General features: G+C 39.7%; 1 protein-coding gene and 1 long non-coding RNA gene across 2 annotated transcripts; both read left to right on the forward strand.

The window, feature by feature from the left end:
• The first annotated feature begins 3,305 nt into the window (after nt 1-3,305).
• On the forward strand, nt 3,306-7,033 carry LOC128471936 (glucose-6-phosphatase catalytic subunit 1-like). Its single transcript, XM_053453933.1, has 5 exons — nt 3,306-3,612; nt 4,353-4,462; nt 4,870-4,975; nt 5,921-6,036; nt 6,521-7,033. Exons 1-5 carry the CDS (start codon nt 3,383-3,385, stop codon nt 7,030-7,032), a joined length of 1,074 nt encoding a protein of 357 aa, XP_053309908.1. The 5' UTR covers nt 3,306-3,382; the 3' UTR covers nt 7,033.
• Nucleotides 7,034-11,385: 4,352 nt separating this feature from the next.
• On the forward strand, nt 11,386-12,140 carry LOC128471944 (uncharacterized). Its single transcript, XR_008346133.1, has 2 exons — nt 11,386-11,467; nt 11,519-12,140. It is a non-coding gene; the product is annotated as an uncharacterized LOC128471944 (long non-coding RNA).
• The last annotated feature ends 6,739 nt before the right edge of the window (nt 12,141-18,879 follow it).

Raw genomic sequence — 18,879 nt, forward strand, 5'->3', positions numbered from 1 at the left:
TTCCTAAAAATAAATAAATGGCCCTGAAGACCGACCCAGGGGAGGCGGCTTCTCCGCTCGCCCCTCCCCTAGAGATACGTTAGGGGCTTCGTGGGATTCTCCGGCTCGGTAAGTTTCAGTACCCGGCGTCTAAGACGACCCCCGACTTTTGAGAAGATTGTCACGGGTTAAAAAGTCGTCATATACGCCGGAAAATACGGTATATATACAGTTTACAACTAACAATTTCTTTTACACGTTTATAAAGAGGTGGTGAACATATCTGTGAACTCTCCGGGTTTGACCCGGAGACTGCCGGGTGAGCAATCCTCTGGGTCGCGGGAGCGGGGTCTTGACACGCCCCGTTCCCCGTCCAGCGGGAACGCCCCCGAAGTCAGCGGGACCGCCCGCTGACGTCAGTGTGCAGTCCTGGCTGCGTCCTGCAAGGGAAGGCTCTGGGTAGCCGGAGCCCAGAAGTTCCCAGGTATGGTGGTGAGTACCACAAGTGTTGAAGTTCGTTCTTCAGGTGAATAAAGCTGTTATTATTTCACAAGACAACCTGTGCGCCTGTTCATCTTTCTATTGTGGTGTATATTTAGTTCGAGAAGCAGCGGCTGACTTTGCACGGTATTACTGATGCCTACAGATTCCAGAACTTTGTAGGACAACCCTAATCTGTGGACTTGCGAGATAATATAATGTAGGCAACAGAAGATGGCATCCATTGATTGCTTGTTGAAGCAATCCTTGTTGCTTCAACAATTTGTGTCTAACTGCTAATTAAGTACTTCTGTTGTTTACATTCCTGGTGGCTGTTTTTTTTTATTCCTTTCAGACATTGTTCCCTGGCACTCTGCCCTTTCTGCACAATGTTGAGCCTAGATGCACATGAATTAAAAGTATAAGAACTAGAAATGCATTGTTCCTAGCACCAGGGTTTATCAAACACACCATCATGATGGGCAGACTAGATGGTGTGAATGGTAATTACCAGCCATCAAGTGTCGACTGTGTCTAAAAAAAATGTTCCACAAGCCAACCAGGGCAAACCCAACATGTTAGTTAACTAGGAGAATCCACCTGAGTGTTTTTGAAACCCAAAATACAACTCTCCATACCATACCCAAAAGACATTGTATAAGAGAACTACTTAGTAGCCGGGTGTTTACTAAGTCTAGGTCTCTGATTTTATATGCTACATTTTGTGCTCAAAGAATGCCACCAGGTAACATTTTACTTATATTTCTTAGTCATAAATCACTCATACACATGTGCACTAAACTATTATCAAGGAAGGGCTAACTTTGTACTACTAGCAAATAATTATAATTTTTCACTCAGGCAATGGCAGCTTTGAATTCCCTTGCAAGACTGCTTTTGGAATTTGAGCAGATCGGAAGATGTCCAGTAGTACCATCAGCTTAGGAATGGTAGAAAACAGGGGGCCCTAGTACACCCACCTACTGTCCAGAGAAGTATAGTCAGAAGTGGTCTTCATGGAAGATGATGCCAAAAAGCCATAACTCAGAAATAAGGCCAAGTGTCTCAACTGTTCACAAAAACACAGGAACTGGATTGCCGAAAAATGGCAGCTGGTGCTATGGAATGATAAGTTAAAATATGAAATATGTGGCTATAGCAGGAGGTAGTTTATTCGCTGAAGGACTGGCAAGCGGCCCAAGTGTGAGTGTTTGCAGGCATGGTGAATGTTCCAATTTTGGGGCTGCATTTCTGCAAATGGAGTTGGGAATTTGATCAGAATTGATGGTCTCATCGATTCTTTGAAGTACAGATAGATACTAATCCATCAGGGAGGCATCTGATTAGCCCTGAATTTATTATGCAGCATGAGAACAACCCCAAACAGCCAAAGAACTATCATTAAGAACTATCTTTAGCATAAAGAAGAACAAAGAGCCCTAAAAGTGATGGTAGGGCCCCATAGCACCCTGATATCAACATGGCATCTGTGTAGGATTACATGTAGAGAGAGAGAAGCAACTGATGCTGCTTAACTGTGGTTAATTCTCCAAGATGTTTGGAACAACCTACCTGCCCAAATCCTTGAACTGTGTGCAAGCGTACCTAGAATAATTGATGCAGTTTTACAGACAAAACAATTTACTGACCAGACTATACTATAGGTAAACATTATACTGTGATGGGCAGAACATTAATATGAATCATTTAGATAAATGTTATAAACGTAACCTAATTTTTCAAACTTAATTTCTTACCTGTCAAGGTAAGACCGGAAGGACAGAAACAAAACAATCAACTTCTATATACCAACAAGGTGCCGACCACAACCAAGCTAAACTGAAACTTTTTTCCCTGCAGCACCCCTAGGGACAGAAATACATATTGCTCTTATTTGTCTTTTTTTCAGGCTTTCCCATCTGAACCCAGGCCCCTGCACCTCCATGACTAACACACACAAACTGACACATAAACTAGCTCTAGTAGTCATACACGTAGACCATATACTAACATAAACTCTGGGGTTTATTGTCTAATAGAAAAATTTTAGGGACAGCTGTGAATTTAACTCTCTTACTTCATTATTCATTATGCTTCTTGCCATTATTACATTTTTGAAGTGAGAACTAGGTCGCTTGCCAGTGCTGCTGCCTTTCTGGCAGTATAAGCCAGCTACAAGTGGGTATTTGCTCAAATATGCTCCTCTGAGGAAAGTCTCACAGATAGGGTGCGAAGGTTCATTTCATAGTGCAAATAGAGTTCAACCTGAGAAGGGGGACACAGGAACCAACCAGGGGAGATCAACCAGAATGATACTTACAAAGAGATTCAAGGGAGTAGGCCGTCAGGGTAAGGAATACATATGCCAAGGGGCTCTATGATACAAGACAACGTTAATATAACACAGTAAAAGTCCCAGGCCCTGTTACAATTATTTTCTGAACAGTAATACATATTTTACAGTTTTAAATCCAAATTACCTAGTTATAAGCACTTTTGTTAAAATATGGTGCTTAATATACATTATGTGCAAATTCAACAGCCATTTTTTAAAAAATGTTGTATATAGATATTTTAATGTGTAATTTCTCCTACAAATGCAGATATACTAATATAATGCCACTCCTCAAGTTCTTAAAGTCCATAGTTGAGCAACATGTTTTAAGATTCAATTGCTGGCAGATTATACTGTTTTTCAGTTCACACTGAACTGAACATGTTTGTGTCCTTACCTTTGATCACCAGTTGTTTTTTTACCGATGTCATTTTTCTTTTAGGTTCCAAAGGTCAGAAAGCAGGTTTTTCTGTGGTAAACAAGAGGCCTAGAATAGTATAAATACTGACACAACTGTATATTGAGAGATAGCGCACAGGGAGACAGGCATCTCACATCTCAAGTGAACTTTCAAACTTAAATCCAGTCATGGAAAGTGGGATTGATGCTCTTCATGCCTCAGGGGTTCAGGTGGTCTATTATCTCCAGACAAACTACAAGAGTTCACAAGACTGGTTCATGTTTGTGTCATTTGCAGCTGATCTTAGAAATACCTTCTTTATCTTTTTCCCAATCTGGTTCCATTTGCATGAATCGGTTGGAATCAAACTTATTTGGGTTGCTGTGATAGGAGACTGGCTGAACCTTGTCTTTAAATGGTGAGTTGTTTCATAAACTCTATTGATCCTATTATTTATATAACTGCATATCTATTACACTATATAACTTTACATTTTCATTTTTATTTATTTATTTATTTAAAAAGGGTACATTGCTGTATCATTGATAAGTATATTAATACAGTGACATTGTAGAAGTGAAGGTGGCATTATTGACAATTAGCTGTGCTTCTCAATATTATTATTATCTTTTATTTATATAGCCCCAACAATTTCCGCAGTGCTTAATACAATACATATATTCAAGGGGTAAGACAAGACCATAACTGACTAAGACCATAACTGACTAAGACAATTTGGTGGAGAGAGCCTTGCTCGCAAGCTTATAATCTTGAGGGACAGAATTATGTGCAACTTCAGTAATAAATACCCTAGAAAACTGTATTTTAATATGCTCTTTAGAGTACTTTTTGTTACTTTCTGAAAAATTTGGTTTACAAATCTGTATTATTGTATTAATTTAGATTTTCTAGTAACTTACTAAAATTGTTTTAGGATACTGTATATGTAACCCTAGAACTTCACATCACTCCATTGGAGGATATGCAGAGATTTAATAGGTTTGTATTTTAAGCATGCAGACGTGGCAGTCCCCGTTTATAGTTATAACAGCAGCATTACATCTTAAAAAAACATACTTAATATAATTGGTGAGTGACTTTTTATAAACCATTCTTCCATTCCTATGCTTACATCTGTTTCCCCTCATTTCATGCTAGGATACTATTTGGGCAGAGGCCATACTGGTGGGTCCATGATACAGATTATTACAGGAACACCTCTACACCTGTTATTGAACAGTTCCCGGTCACTTGTGAGACTGGTCCAGGTAAAATAAAACTTTTTTTTATATATTCGCTTACATAGCAATGTTATATTTTTGTTTGCTTTTTCTGTTTATAAAATGCCGCCCAGGAAGTACAGTGAAGAGGGGAATATACCTTTGTGGTTCTGACAATAAATATCTGAGGACCTACTAGCATTTTGTCATGAGTTTTGTGTGCTATTACACAGAAATGATCTGGGGTGTCTCAGTAATGTAGGCAGCATTTAAATTGTGGACCCCTTTTGTCCAAATACATCTTGAGCCATTATATCACTTGAGCATTTGGTAGAGCTAACACTGACAATCCCACATCATTACTACCTGTAAAGATAAATATCTGCATTTAAAAATGAAACGCATATAAAGACAATTATCCAGTTCATCTGTTCTTTTTACTGGGACTTTTGCAGGAAGTCCATCAGGACACGCCATGGGTTCAGCTGGAATATACTATGTAATGGTGACAGCTATTCTCACAATAATGTTAAAGAAGAAAGGACCCTCCTTTAGCAGCTGGTACGTTTCCAGTAACAACTGAAGTTATACTTACATCATGTACCTTACCATCAATTCTATTTGCTTTTATTCCTTTTTATATTCATATTTACTATATATAGGAGCTATACCTACACAAACTGTTCATAAGTCCAAGTGATTTTATCTACTCCCAATGAGCACACGTGTAGAGTCAAATAAGCCTCTAGCACCTCTGCTGTCATGAAAGCATACATTATAACATGCTAGAAAGCATTCCATCCTCACAAATAATTCTTAATGCTCACCTTTTCTGTTTGAAATCATTTTCATGTTCAATAAGATGAATCACACTAAACTTATCAAATATTTAATGTAAGCAATAACTCAGTTATTGACCTATAATACTTTCCTAGGGATTCATGTACTAGAAAGAGAAGCAGTATGTACCTACACATTGCTGTCAGTACCACAGCACAGTTCTACACCTTGCATTTATTTTATTCTGAGATAATGTTTCATAATATTTTATCCTAGAGGTTAACTAACACAAAGATTGGTCATTGATTGGTTAGCAATAGAACACAAAAGATTAGGGAGACATTACAGTAAGCTGAGTCCTTGGATCCTGAGTCATCACATGAGTAAAATCATTAGGCATATTTGATACTAGCAGTGCTGACACAAGGTAACAGGCAAAACAAGATGGAGCAGCAATCTCCATTAAACAAAGAATCTACAGGTAAATAAAAAATCCAGCAGTATGTTTCAAGCAAGAGTGCAAGCAACAGAAGGTAAACAGCAATTCCACTAAAAGTAGCTACAAAGCTGTATACTGACAATAGTGCACAGCGCCCCTCTCTGTTGGTTAATAGTGCGGAGAGGGAGTGAATCCTAATAAGAAGGAGATGTGGAACAGACTGGGCTACTGGCCTAGGTTCTTAAAACAAGCAAGCTAATTAAATACTATATTTTCATCTGTCATAGGTGCATCCGTGGAGCTCTCTGGACCATTTTTTGGACTGTTCAGGCTTGTGTCTGTCTATCTAGAATATTTCTAGCTGCTCATTTTCCACACCAAGTGGTGGCTGGAGTAATATCAGGTCAGTATACAATAGGAAGGCGATGTTTTATAATTTTAATTAGGGACAGGGAGTTTCACCTCATGAAGTAAGTACAGGTTTTAGGAGGGATTCAGTAAGATGTACCTAAGGTCGTACATTCATAAACATGAAATTGACCACAATGTACTGGGGTTTTTGTATTTATTATTATTTATTGTTTTATTGTATCTTTCCCATCTCGATTGTGAGATATAAATATAACTATTTTATTGCCTTTTTATTTTTATCTATTTTATATATATATATATATTTATTTATATATATATATTTATTTTGTATATCTTTTTATTGCTTTTTAATTATACTAAAATTTGATTGCCATGAATATTAATGGACATCACCATTGTATGCTCTCTCACACACATACGTATACACAGCTTCTAAATTTGAGGTGGTATTTATTGTTTTAGACTTTGTTTATGGTTAATCTATTTAATAATTCATACAATTTATTATGGAACAGGAATAGTTGTGGCTGAAGCTTTCCATCATACACAAGTCATCTACAATGCAAGTCTGAAGAAATATGTCTATACTACACTCTTCCTGTTCTCCTTTGCACTTGGTTTCTACTTACTCCTAAAAGCACTTGGTGTAGACCTTCTTTGGACCCTGGAAAAAGCCAAGAAATGGTGTGAAAGGCCAGAGTGGGTTCATATTGACACTACACCATTTGCAGGCCTTCTCAGAAATCTAGGTATTTTTTTTGGTTTAGGACTGGGACTCAATTCAAAGCTTTATCAAGACAGTTGTTGCGGTAAACAAGGGAGTCAAATCAGGTTCCGTCTCTGTTGTATAGTGGCATCTCTGTTTGTTCTGCATATGTTTGACTCATTCAGGCCACCGACCAAAGTGGAGATGCTCTTCTATGCTCTGTCTTTCTGCAAAAGTGCAGCTGTGCCCCTGGCAGCCGTAGGAATTATTCCTTACTGTGTGTCACAGTTACTTAATCAACAATTAAAAAAGACACAGTAGAGATTTTTCTGCATCTTTTCAAAGTTTTCACAGTATTTCATTAAAAAAAAATATGTATGCAATAGTACACAAATCTTCCACATTGTCATTTTCAAATATGATAATCTTGACAGAACATGATCTACAATAATATATAAAGATATCAAGATACTTTATGGCTGTTAATATATAGAGTGCCCACTCTTGAGACCTGATAAATTCTTAGAATTTTCATCTATTTGACATAAAAGCTCAGGTTCTGGATTATCAAAGACTGGAGATTGACATTATGATGCTTGTGATGTGTTACCAATTCTCCCCAGGGACTGAACACTAGATTTCCTAATGGAGTCTGTAGCTCCCCTCATAAACCTATGCAGGTCAATTAGAACCACTGTGGAAGAGATGTTAAGAAAAGCAATAATGCTTTTTTTTAACAAGCAACCTTTAACTAGTTTGCTGCTTTATTGCAGATAAATATGCCAGAATGATTTAATGTAAGCACTGACTGAAAATGTCAAAACTCCATAGTAAACAAGGGGAAAAAAAGAGACAAAACATTGTTTGTAGGTAAGATGTTTTATTATTTTAAGCATCTATTTTGTTTTATATAAATATATTTATTTTCACATCATCAAATGTTTCTTTCATCACAGAAAATAATCAGTTGTATTAAGTTCCACTGTTGGTGTTTACATAAAATAATATTTTTATTACATTTTAAAAGTTTCAGTTTTTAAGCAAAATAGTTTAGTTGTGAGGAAAATAAAAGTGAAATATTTGCACTATACAAAGAACAACTGTTTGTAAATCAACTATATTTTTTGTTTAAACAATTACATTTAAAAATAACTAAAAAACACACATCTCCCATCAAAAGCAAACTGGATGTCAGATTTTATCAATCTTTTTCTAAAGTAGCTATTTACTTGGAATTTTATGAGCACAGGATACATGTAATACATATTATAGCTTAAAGTAATGAACTAGATCATTATCTAAATGCTCTGTGTGTGGTTAACTGAATACTCCATTATGTAATCTGTACAATATGATATCATGCCATGTGATACAAACATGTATATAAAACATTAATATGTCATATTGTTTGTGTACCAGTGTGATCGTTCTTTCTACTGATGTGCAGCTTGGTAATGTTATGTTATTACGTGATTACGCCACTGAATATGGTCTTCCCTTATAGTGCACAATAAGGAGGGAAATGTAAGGGGAAAAAAAGATGCAGAACTATCTCCTGAAAAAAAATCACAGAAATCAATAAAAAATAAACTGGCAGCACACATCTATAACTTAATTCCAAAAGCATATTGCATACATATATGTATTTGCACCACCAATTACACAGCAACAGGGAAAACATACTGTGGAGAACCCCAACATTAAACTGCAACCAAATGTCTTTCTCAAAAGCGATGTTCAGTTTACATATCTGAAAAATCAAACACATGCACTTGGCAGGCACTAGAAATGTCTGGTCTCATAATTATTATTATTATTATCTTTTATTTATATAGCGCCAACAGTTTACAAAGCGCTTAACCCCTTCAATCCCAGGGGTTTTTGGTACCTCAAAGCCCGGAGCAATTTTGCCATTTTTGCGCTATGTCGGTTCAGAGATTATTCTCTTTTCCTGTGAATAGTGTACCCATGTAAACTATATATTGTTTTTTCAAGGAGAGATAGAGCTTTCTTTTGATACCATAGTTGGATGATTAGCTGAAAATTTAGAATGAGAAATTTAGTAAAAACTAGAGAAAATTAGAAAAAAAAATGATTTTTTTTTACATTTTCCCTCTGAATCCTCAGAAAATTAGGTAAAGTGATGGAAAATCCCCTCCAAGTTTATCAATTCAGGTGTCCTGATTTCAGAAATACCTAATTTATATAAATTTTCCATACTTTCCCAGCACCAGGGAGCATACTATAAGGTGTACATTTTTTGTAGAATTTTTATGCTTATGGCTTAACGGGTTTGGGGGTTGTGAACGGGGGCAGGAGGGTTATACTGGCTAGATGTTATGGTAGGGCAATGGGATGTAAGGTTTTATAATTATTTTTTTATTATTTTTTTTATATATTTTTTTAAAAAATGTATATTTTATTTTTATTTTTTTTTATATATTTTTTTTTACACAAAAATGCTTAGAGGTCCTCTTAGGGACCTCCTGAACATGCCAGTGATGTCACAATGACATCACAGCTCACATTATTTTTTTTTTAATTATTATTTATATTATTTTATTGGGTTTTTTATTATTATTTTTTAAATGAATTAACGGCTTTTTTTTTCTTCACTGTTTCAGGACGGGAGGGGGAGTGAGAGACATGGTTTCTCACTACCCTCCCCGTGATCCCCCTGCACCGATCACACTGTGATCTCTATGCAGGTCCTCACAGACCTGCACAGAGATCGCAGCGTCTGCACCTCATCGGAAGACAGGATATCCCCTGCAGGAGATATCCTGTTCTCCGATGACCTTCCGGGTTACGTCAGCAGTGATGCAACCCGGAAGGAAATGCCCGATTGCGCAATCAGGCATTTGAAACTGCCCGATCGCACAATCAGGCATTTGAAACTGCCCGATCGAGCGATCGGGCAGTTTAAAATGTAACAGCTTTGAAATGTAACAGCTTTTCCGGCTTTCACCCCAGCCTGATCTCCCGTGCAGCGGCAGGGATGTGTCCCTGACGCTGCAAGAAGGGCTGGACGTACCAGGACGTCCATAGGGGTTTCTTAATAGGTGTTTTTTGGACGTCCCAGTACATCTATAGGGGATTGAAGGGGTTAATACAATACATAAATTCAAGGGATATGACAAGACAAGAATTGACAGACTAAGACAAACCGATGCATTCAGTGGTGAGGGCCCTGCCCAGAGATATGGGGTAGCTTGAGTGAAATCTTGTAGACGCGAAAAGGAAGAGGTGATAAGTGAGGAGGAGAGCCTTAGCCCATGGGAAGAACGTAGGGATCGAGTAGGAGAGTATTTGCTAATGAGGTCAGAAATGTATGGAGGAGCAGTGTTATGGATGGCCTTATATGTCAGTACCAGGATTTTAAATTTAATTCTAAAGGTAATAGGGAGCCAGTGTAGTGTTTCACAGAGGGGGGAAGCAGAAGAGGAGCGACGTGCAAGGAAGATAAGCCTAGCAGCGGCATTTAGGATAGACTGTAGAGGAGAGACTTGAGACAGTGGAGTGCCAACCAGAAGAGTGTTGCAGTAGTCAAGACGGGAAATGATAAGTGAATAAACCAGAGTTTTTGTGGATTCTTGGGTGAGGAATGGGCGGATACGAGAGATGTTTTTTTAGGTGCAAGCGGCAGGATCTGGCGAGGGACTGAATGTGAGGGATGAAGAAGAGATTTGAGTCACAATGTAACAATGTGACAACGTCTAAGCATATGTGTACGCATGCACAAAAGCTACCTAAGGGCACATTCTCCTACAAAAATACTTCAAAGTGTAAGTATGACAATAACATACAAAATAAACAGAACAGGTGTCCTCAGATAAAATAAATCACTACCCGTCCTAGTGCATGGAAAAAAACCATAAATATGTCCCACAGCATAGGTGCCCAAAGATATAAACCAAACAATGTGTATTAGCCTGTACAGAAATAATGGAATTTGATGGCAGATAAGTATTATTTGGCACATCTAGACCGACTATTTCTTCTTTGTTATATGTCCAGCGTAGGGTGACCACATCAGCCATGTTTTCTAGGACACATAATTTTCACATATTTCCAGAATTATGAAAACAGACAGGGTAATCTGTAGCTCTGATCGTAGCAACCAAATGGTTTGCTGTCTCCCGGGTACCAGGGTTCGGCATGTTGCACACAGAGTGGATAGATTATTGGGAGGGGGTGGTGAGGATCCAGCTGTCTTGGTGCACATAGGCACCAATGGCATAGTAAGAGGAAGATGGAGTGTCCTAAAAGGATTAAAAAAAAGGACATCCAAGGTAGTATTCTCAGAGAAACTACCTGTGGTATGCGCTACAGGCAGCGAGAGATTAGGCAGCTAAATGCATGGCTGAAGTCTTGGTGTAAGAAGAAGGACTTTGGGTTTTTAGAGACTGGACTGATTTCTTTGGGGTATGATCTCTATAGTCGTGATGGACTGTACCTATGGGGGGGGGATAAATACCGGACTAGACAGCATAGAAAAGGAAGACGATTTACTTAGTAACCAGGTGGGTGGATCTGGGGGCTTTGTCTATACAGATAGTAGGGAGAAGCATATATTTTGCCCCCCAAAACAAGGACAGAAAGTACTGGGGTACTCTTTATATAGAAAAGAGACATTTCGCCCTATATGGCCCTATATGTGAAAAACATAAAATCAAATTAACACAAGTTGGTGAGGAGAACATAGAGTCGGGTTGGGTTACAGTACAATTTGGCAAAAGTAAAGTAACTCATGTAGGTGTGATTTATAGACCCCCAGGACAAGTAGAAGAACTAGATAAACTACTAGTGGAGGAAATAGCTAAAATTACAGTGAAGGGGGATGTTAATGACAGTGAATGGAGGACTTTAATCTCCCTGATGTGAACTGGAAAACGGAAGTAGCTGGTTGTGCCCGGAGTGCAAATATTCTGAACTCCCTACTGGGATTATCTTTAAAACAAGTATTTGAGGAACCAACTCGTAAGGAGGCCATATTGGATTTAGTGTTCACAAATGGAGATTTGTTAACAGATATTTCTGTAGGTGGAAGTTTGGGATCTAGTGATCATCAGTCTGTGTGGTTTAATATATAAACAGTGAGTCGCACCACGCAACAACAAAAGTTTTAGATTTTAGGGCAATTTAAATGGAGTCCAGGAGAAATGGGATTATTTAAAAGTTGTATTATTGAAGATAACAGAAAATTGTATTAGGCTGGTCAGTAAGAGTAAAAAATTACAGAAACTGCTGTGGTACTCTGCAGAAGTGGCCAAAATATAAAAAAGACAATAATTTAGCCTTTAGTAGATACAAAAATACCCAAGGTGAGGAAGATAGACAGATCTATAAAATTAGGCAGGAAGAAGCAAAGAAAGTTATAAGAGCTGCCAAATCACATGCAGAAGAGCGAATTGCCCTGTCAGTAAAAAGGGAGATAAAACATTTTTTACATATATAAATGAGAAAAGGAAAGTAAAAAAAGGATTAGTTAGATTAAAAACAAAAGAAGGAATGTATGTATAAGAGGATAAAGGTCTGGCTGACTGCCTCGATTAATATTTCTGTTCAGTTTTTACAAATGAAAATGAGGGAATGGGACCTCAGTTTGAAATATGTGAGTTTATCGAGCCGAAGGTTCTACTTCAGTTGTCTAAGGTAAAGACAAATAAGTCAATGGGGCCTGATGAGATACACCCCAAGTTATTAAAAGAGCTTGGTGGTGTACTAGCAAAACCGTTAACACATTTATTTAACGAATCATTGGTAACGGGAGTCGTCCCATGGGATTGGAAATTAGCAAATGTTGTGCCATTCACAAAAAAAGCAGTAGGGAGGAGTCGGGCAACTACAGGCCAGTTAGTCTTACATCCATTGTGAGGAAATTAATGGAAACAATGTTAAAGGACAGGATTGTTGAACATCTGAAGTCATTTGGGTTTCAAGATCAAAAACAACATGGGTTTACCTCAGGAAGATCATGCCAAACGAATCTTATTGATTTTTTTTGATTGGGTGACTAAAGTAATTGATCAAGCCCTTACGAAAAATTACTGAAGTTTTTTCTGAAGTAAGGCTAGGTTTCCACTTGGTTTTTTTTTGCTAAAAACGCCCATAAAAACGCCAATTCAGCCACACAGCGTTTTTTTAGTGAAAAAACTCTGCAGCCAGATGTTAGCTGTTCTTCAATAGGAAATCGCACAATGCCATATCCACTTGGCTTTTTTCTGTTCGGCGTTTTTTCAGTCCTCTCTGGAGTTTTTCTGCTTTTTTGGGCTCTGTGGCAGTTTTTCAAAATCGCAGCATGTTGACACTCTGGCGTCTTTTGCAAGGAAATCTTGGCGTTTTTCTCCAATAGAAGTGTATGGGAGAGAAAAAACGCCATGAAAAAGCCATGTGGGTTTTTTGCCTTGGCGTTTTTTATGGCGTTTTTTTCCACAGTTACAATGCAGAGGATGAACCCAGTATCTGTGTGTCCTACGAGAAATAGGCTGGAAACAAACAGTTTCACACAAAACAAAGTTCATATTGAATTTTACACCATTTGGAACAAACATGCCATTACAAACAAACATACCCAACTGGATCCTGCGTGCCAATTGCACCATCATTTGGGGCCAATCTTCCTAGAGGAGCAGACATTCGGAATAAAGCATGCCTTACAAACCACAGAAAAGAGACAAACGGGTCCGCCGGGGCGTTTAAGTAGAACTCTACCAAGTAAATGACATCAGGAGGGGGCAGATACTTGCCATTTATCCTAATCCCTTTTAGCTGTGTGAAACTTCTAACTTGTAAAGGCTGGAAAAACTGCCTAAGGTCAAAAAAAGCAATTTCCACAGAAAGGCTAAAACGCCAGAAAAAACTCCAGAAAAAACGCCAAAACGCAGGAGAATGCAGTGGCAGTTTTCTTGGCGTTTTTCATCAAGAAAATAACGCAGAACAAAAACCCAAGTGGAAACCTAGCCTTACTTCAGAAAAAACTGCAGTAATTTTTCGTAAGGGAGGTGGTGCAGTAGACATTGCGTATCTGGATTTCAGTAAGGCCTTTGACACTGTGCCACACCTCTGAGTTTAGATCCCAATGTTGTTGAATGGATTAGGTAGTGGCTGAGTGACAGACAACAGAGGGTTGTAGTCAATGGCGTATATTCAGAGCAAGGTCTTGTTACCAGTGGGATATCTCAGGGATCTGTACTTGGATCCATTCTCCTTAATATTTTTATTAGTGATACTGCAGATGGTCTTGATGAAAAGCTATGTCTATTTGCTGACGACACAAAAATTTGCAACAAGGTTGATGTTCCTGGAGGGAGAAGCCAAATGGCAAATGATTTAGGTAAACTGGAAAAATGGAATACCGACCAAAACCTTTCTCTTGAGGAAGCCCATACGGCGAAACGCGTCAGAAGGATCACACGGGACCCCCCCCCTTTGATCGAGTTTTTGGCGGACTTTAACCCATCGCTTTTATATGCACTCAGTGCATGGACGAAATGTGAGTGCATTCTGAATAGTAACAACTGTTTTATTGAGGATACTGCACCATGTTCAGTTTTATTTTTTAGATTCTGTATGAAGACTTATTAAGGATATTTTTCAACACAATTTGAAGGGCCTGAAGCATCTTATCCGTTTGTGAGTGCAACTACAATTACACTTATTTTTTCAGTACTTATACTTTTTACACTATATATTTATTTTCTTCCCTTACATGTACCTGCGCCTCAACTATTTGCTTAAACTGGAAAAATGGTCATAGCTGTGGCAGCTGGCATTTAATGTGGATAAATACAAAGTAATGCATCTAGGGCATAAAAACCCAAGGGCAGAGTATAGAATATTACTGTCCTAACCTCAACGTGCGAGGAAAGGGATTTAGGGGTAATTATTTCTGAGGATTTAGAGGTAGGTAGACAATGCAGTAGAGCAGCAGGTAATGCTAGCAGAATGCTTGGTTGTATAGCGAGAGGTATTAGCAGTAGAAAGAGGGAAGTGCTCATGCCGTTGTACAGATTACTGGTGAGACCTCACTTGGAGTATTGTGTACAGTACTGGAGACCGTATCTCCAAAAGGATATAGATATGATGGAGAAAGTTCAGAGAAGGGCTACTAAAATAGTTAATGGATTACAGGATAAACCTTACCATGACAGGTTAAAGGATCTTAACATACATAGCCTGGAAGAAAGATGTGACAGGGGGGAAAGGTTTAATGGTAACATCAGGAAATATTACTTTACAGAAAGGGTAGTCGCATTGAAAAGCCTTCCAGCAGAAGTGGTAGATGTTAATACAGTTAAGACATTTAAGCAAACATGGGATAGGCATAAAGCCAAGCAACAAACAAAATAACAAATTGTATGCAATAATGGCAGTACTCAGTATTTTGGCAGCTCTCTCCATCTCTCTCAGGGAGCCAAATGATCTCTCTTGCTCTGAGATCAGGAGACTACTTAACTGCCTCTCCCATTAATTAGTTGAAACAGGTGAGTGCTTAGGAGAGTATCCATGAATCTCCGGACTGGATTCCCACCTGCTGGTCTTCGGCTGCTCACAAAATGTGGAGTAGAGCACTGGCTTGACCTACTCTCCAAGTGCTCCACCCCAGGGACCCAAAATACACAAATAACATTATTCCATTATTAACAAGACATCTCCCTGGGGCTGGTAGAAACTATTGAGGGTTTCTACCAGCGACTGCACTCACCCGGGTGGTGAGCATCTAGGGTTGTGCAGCCACATACCAGTGTCCTGATATAGCAGCTGATGTAGTCCTGAACAAAGCAGAACTTGGAGGTTTCCTGCAGGCACCCTGGAGCAGGCATGAGACATAGCACTACAATCATGTGCAGGATGCTGCAAGCTGGGAGTACGGAAGCTAAGCAGAGTATATAACGGAAACATAGCAAGCAAGGAGCACAGAGCAAGGAACTGGGAGACCGAGCAAGGAGCATAGGAAGACAGGACATACCTGGTACAGAATACAGGGAACAAGGCACACAAGGGAAGGAGTGAGGACCCGGAATCCTCGAACACTTCTCCTTTAAGCATGGATAGGGCAACTTAACTGGGACATGGGGAGAGGAGAGAGGAACCGAAATCCTCAGATGATTCAGGGTAGGAGGGCAAAGGTACACAAAATACAGACACACATGGATACAGGACTAGCCTAGGCTATGTGATAACAATTGGAGATTCCGTCACATCATATGGCCATAGTATGCTTAGCCCACCACTACGCCAAGGTACTCCAATATTCAGTGGGTCCTAACGCTAAAATCCTGCTTACTGAATTACTAATAAACAAAACATTAAATCCAAACACAAAACTGAGAAGGACATAACTTTAGACTGCAGACTGAGACAAACATATCACATGGGTGGGGCACACCTTATAAAGGAAACCGGAGCTGAAGCAAAGAGCAGAACTAGAATCCAGGAACCTCTGGTTCAGGACAGAGCATACGGAAATCAAGGAAATGATTACAGCAAAACATGGGAACTGAGGCAAGGCAGGGAAAAACAGAGATATGGAGCTCCGCAGCCTGGATGGACCCTGACATACAGACTGTAAAACAGGAGAAATGAAAGAATATCTTGAGACATTTAAGATTCCTATAATAAATAGAGAACAAAAAGAGTCATTAAAATCACTGACTTCAAAAAAAGAAGTCAAAGATGCAATAATGAAGCTGAAAAAAATATAATAAAACACTGGGTCCGGATGGGTTCAATTACACTTTCTTTAAACACCTGAAAACAAATTTAAATAGATATTTGGTGGAAATATATAATAAGATGAGTGAGAAAAAAAGTTGCCCAATGGAACTTCTACAGGCAGATATTCTTACAATATTAAAAACTGAGAAAGATGCCACAATAATAACAAACTATAGGCCTATATTCCCAGACAAATATTTTTGCCATATTTTGTCATTCCCTATAATTTAAAAATTATATCCCTGAGGGGGCGTGTCCTGGTGCTTGAAGAAGATGGCCGCACTTTGAGTTAGTTCCCACTTACTACTTGGCAACATTAGCTTCCAAAGCCTATCCATTTGACCACACCTGACAAATTTTTGATCTCTGATCACCCAGCAGTGGGATGTCCACCCGTAGGGGTGGAAAACCGGGAGTTTCCTCCGAGATGCCGGACTTTTTTCGAAGAAGGACGCCACACGGGGTGAAGGCCTTGTGGGAGCAGATGAGGCTGGCCCTAGCACCCGTAGCGACGCGGTTATTGACCGCCTAGGAGCCCCGTGCGCGGATCTTCAAGATACCATGGAGGACATGGATAACCGTTCCAGGCACTCCAACCTACGAGTCCGGGGTATCCCAGAATCCCTGACCGATATATGCACGTTTATCCACCGCTACCTGCGGCAACTTCTACCTGACATGCCGGAGGAAGAGTTAAGCCTGGAGCAGATTCATAGAGCATTACGCCCAAAACCAGGGTAGGGAGAACCCCCCAGGGACATTGTTTTGAAATGCCACTATTACACCACGAAGGAGGCCATACTACGCGCTACCCGGAATGTCTCCCCGGAGCTGGACGGTGTCACCCTGGTGTGGTATGCAGATTGCCCCTTCCACCCTCCGTAAACACCGGGCCCTGAGGCCTCTAACAGATTTCCTGAGGGAACACGAGGTCCCGTACAGATGGGGTTTCCCCTTTAAACTCATTGTGCAAAGAGGTGGACTACTCTTGTAGCTAAGAGAGGATGCTGGGCCCTTCCTGCGCCGCCTGGCATTACAGCCGCCCAATAACCTGGACCAACAACCCTATGAGCTGACTGAATTTAAAAGACTTCCCTGCTTCTGCTGGGACATGTCTCTGGGAGTGTGCCGTACGGGTCATCCCTCTTTATCGGCCTTCTCCTCAACTAAGGGGCCCTAGTCTCAACTGCACTGGAACACGCACCCTCATGCATTACATTTTTTTTTAACTTTTACACACAACATGTTTCGCCATGTGACTGCCACCCCTGATGCTTCTCTTTATGCTTGGGGGTCCATGGTTCCGTTGCAACGGATATATATGCGTGTATAGCACGCTGTACCTGAGCTGTCTCTATGCACGACTGATATTGCTGGACATTATGGTGTGTCATCTCTGTCTGCTCATGTACACGTTCAATTCCAGCTGTGTCATTACTATGTTTCCGTGATTGTAATGCCTCTGTATTTGTTACCTTATGGGTTATTCCCAATTATTAGCTTTTCATCCTCGCTCTGAGGCGGTAGCTCCGTTAGCACTTGCACACACACATTTACATACCTTTATTACATATTATCTCACATATCTTTATGATTTCTTATCCATTTTTTTCTCTTTCTCCACATAACAAGTCTTGCTACGTGACCGCTACCTTGCTGTCCCTCCTTCTGCTTGGGGAACCATGATTCCATTGCAACATCTGTATATGCGTATATGATGCGCTGTCTCTGAACTCTTTCTCTCCAAGACTGATGTTGCTGGACTCTCCGGCATGTCACCTTTGCCATGCTCATGTGCGTTATTTAGTCTGTGCACAGACTGGACAGGTAGCAACAAAGTATACGTGTATATGTGTGAAAAGATTAAAAAAAATGCCCAAATGGAAAAGCTAATAGGAAATGCCAATGTGGGTATTTCTTAAGTCACCCAAATGAATGTGAATTAGAATAAGATGAATGTAATACTTCCCTTAAGTGGTTTTCGGGAAGCCTCCCTATTACAACACTCTCCAAATGTTGAAAACGGTGGCTTCATCAGGAGGTATCACTCATTAATCCGTTCACTCCCGTTATCTTCGTTTATACTTCCTCAGGTTGCCAAGGAAGGTCCCAAGTTCACTTCCGTGTATCCCTGGATGACCTCGTAAGTAAGTTGTTTCTCGATACAGGTATGTTCTTGCCACGGAACGTCAAATTCAAAGACCATGTTCTCTTCCTTTTCAGCTGTTTCTATCAGAGGAGCCGTCCATGCCATCAGAACATCGGACAGCCGCTCCATTATCAGTCAGGAGGAAGCCGAAGCATGAAGGAACATAAAGGAAAGATTTCTTAGATTAGGTAAATGTCTATCTTCATATACTCTGATAAAAAATGCTGATCCGTTAATGTGTTCTGTACCATGTGCAAACTTCGTGTTTGCCATCTGGGGGTCATTTTATACGGGGGGAA

Source organism: Spea bombifrons, chromosome 13 (genome assembly GCF_027358695.1).
Source record: "Spea bombifrons isolate aSpeBom1 chromosome 13, aSpeBom1.2.pri, whole genome shotgun sequence".
Taxonomy (NCBI): Eukaryota; Metazoa; Chordata; class Amphibia; order Anura; family Pelobatidae; genus Spea; species Spea bombifrons.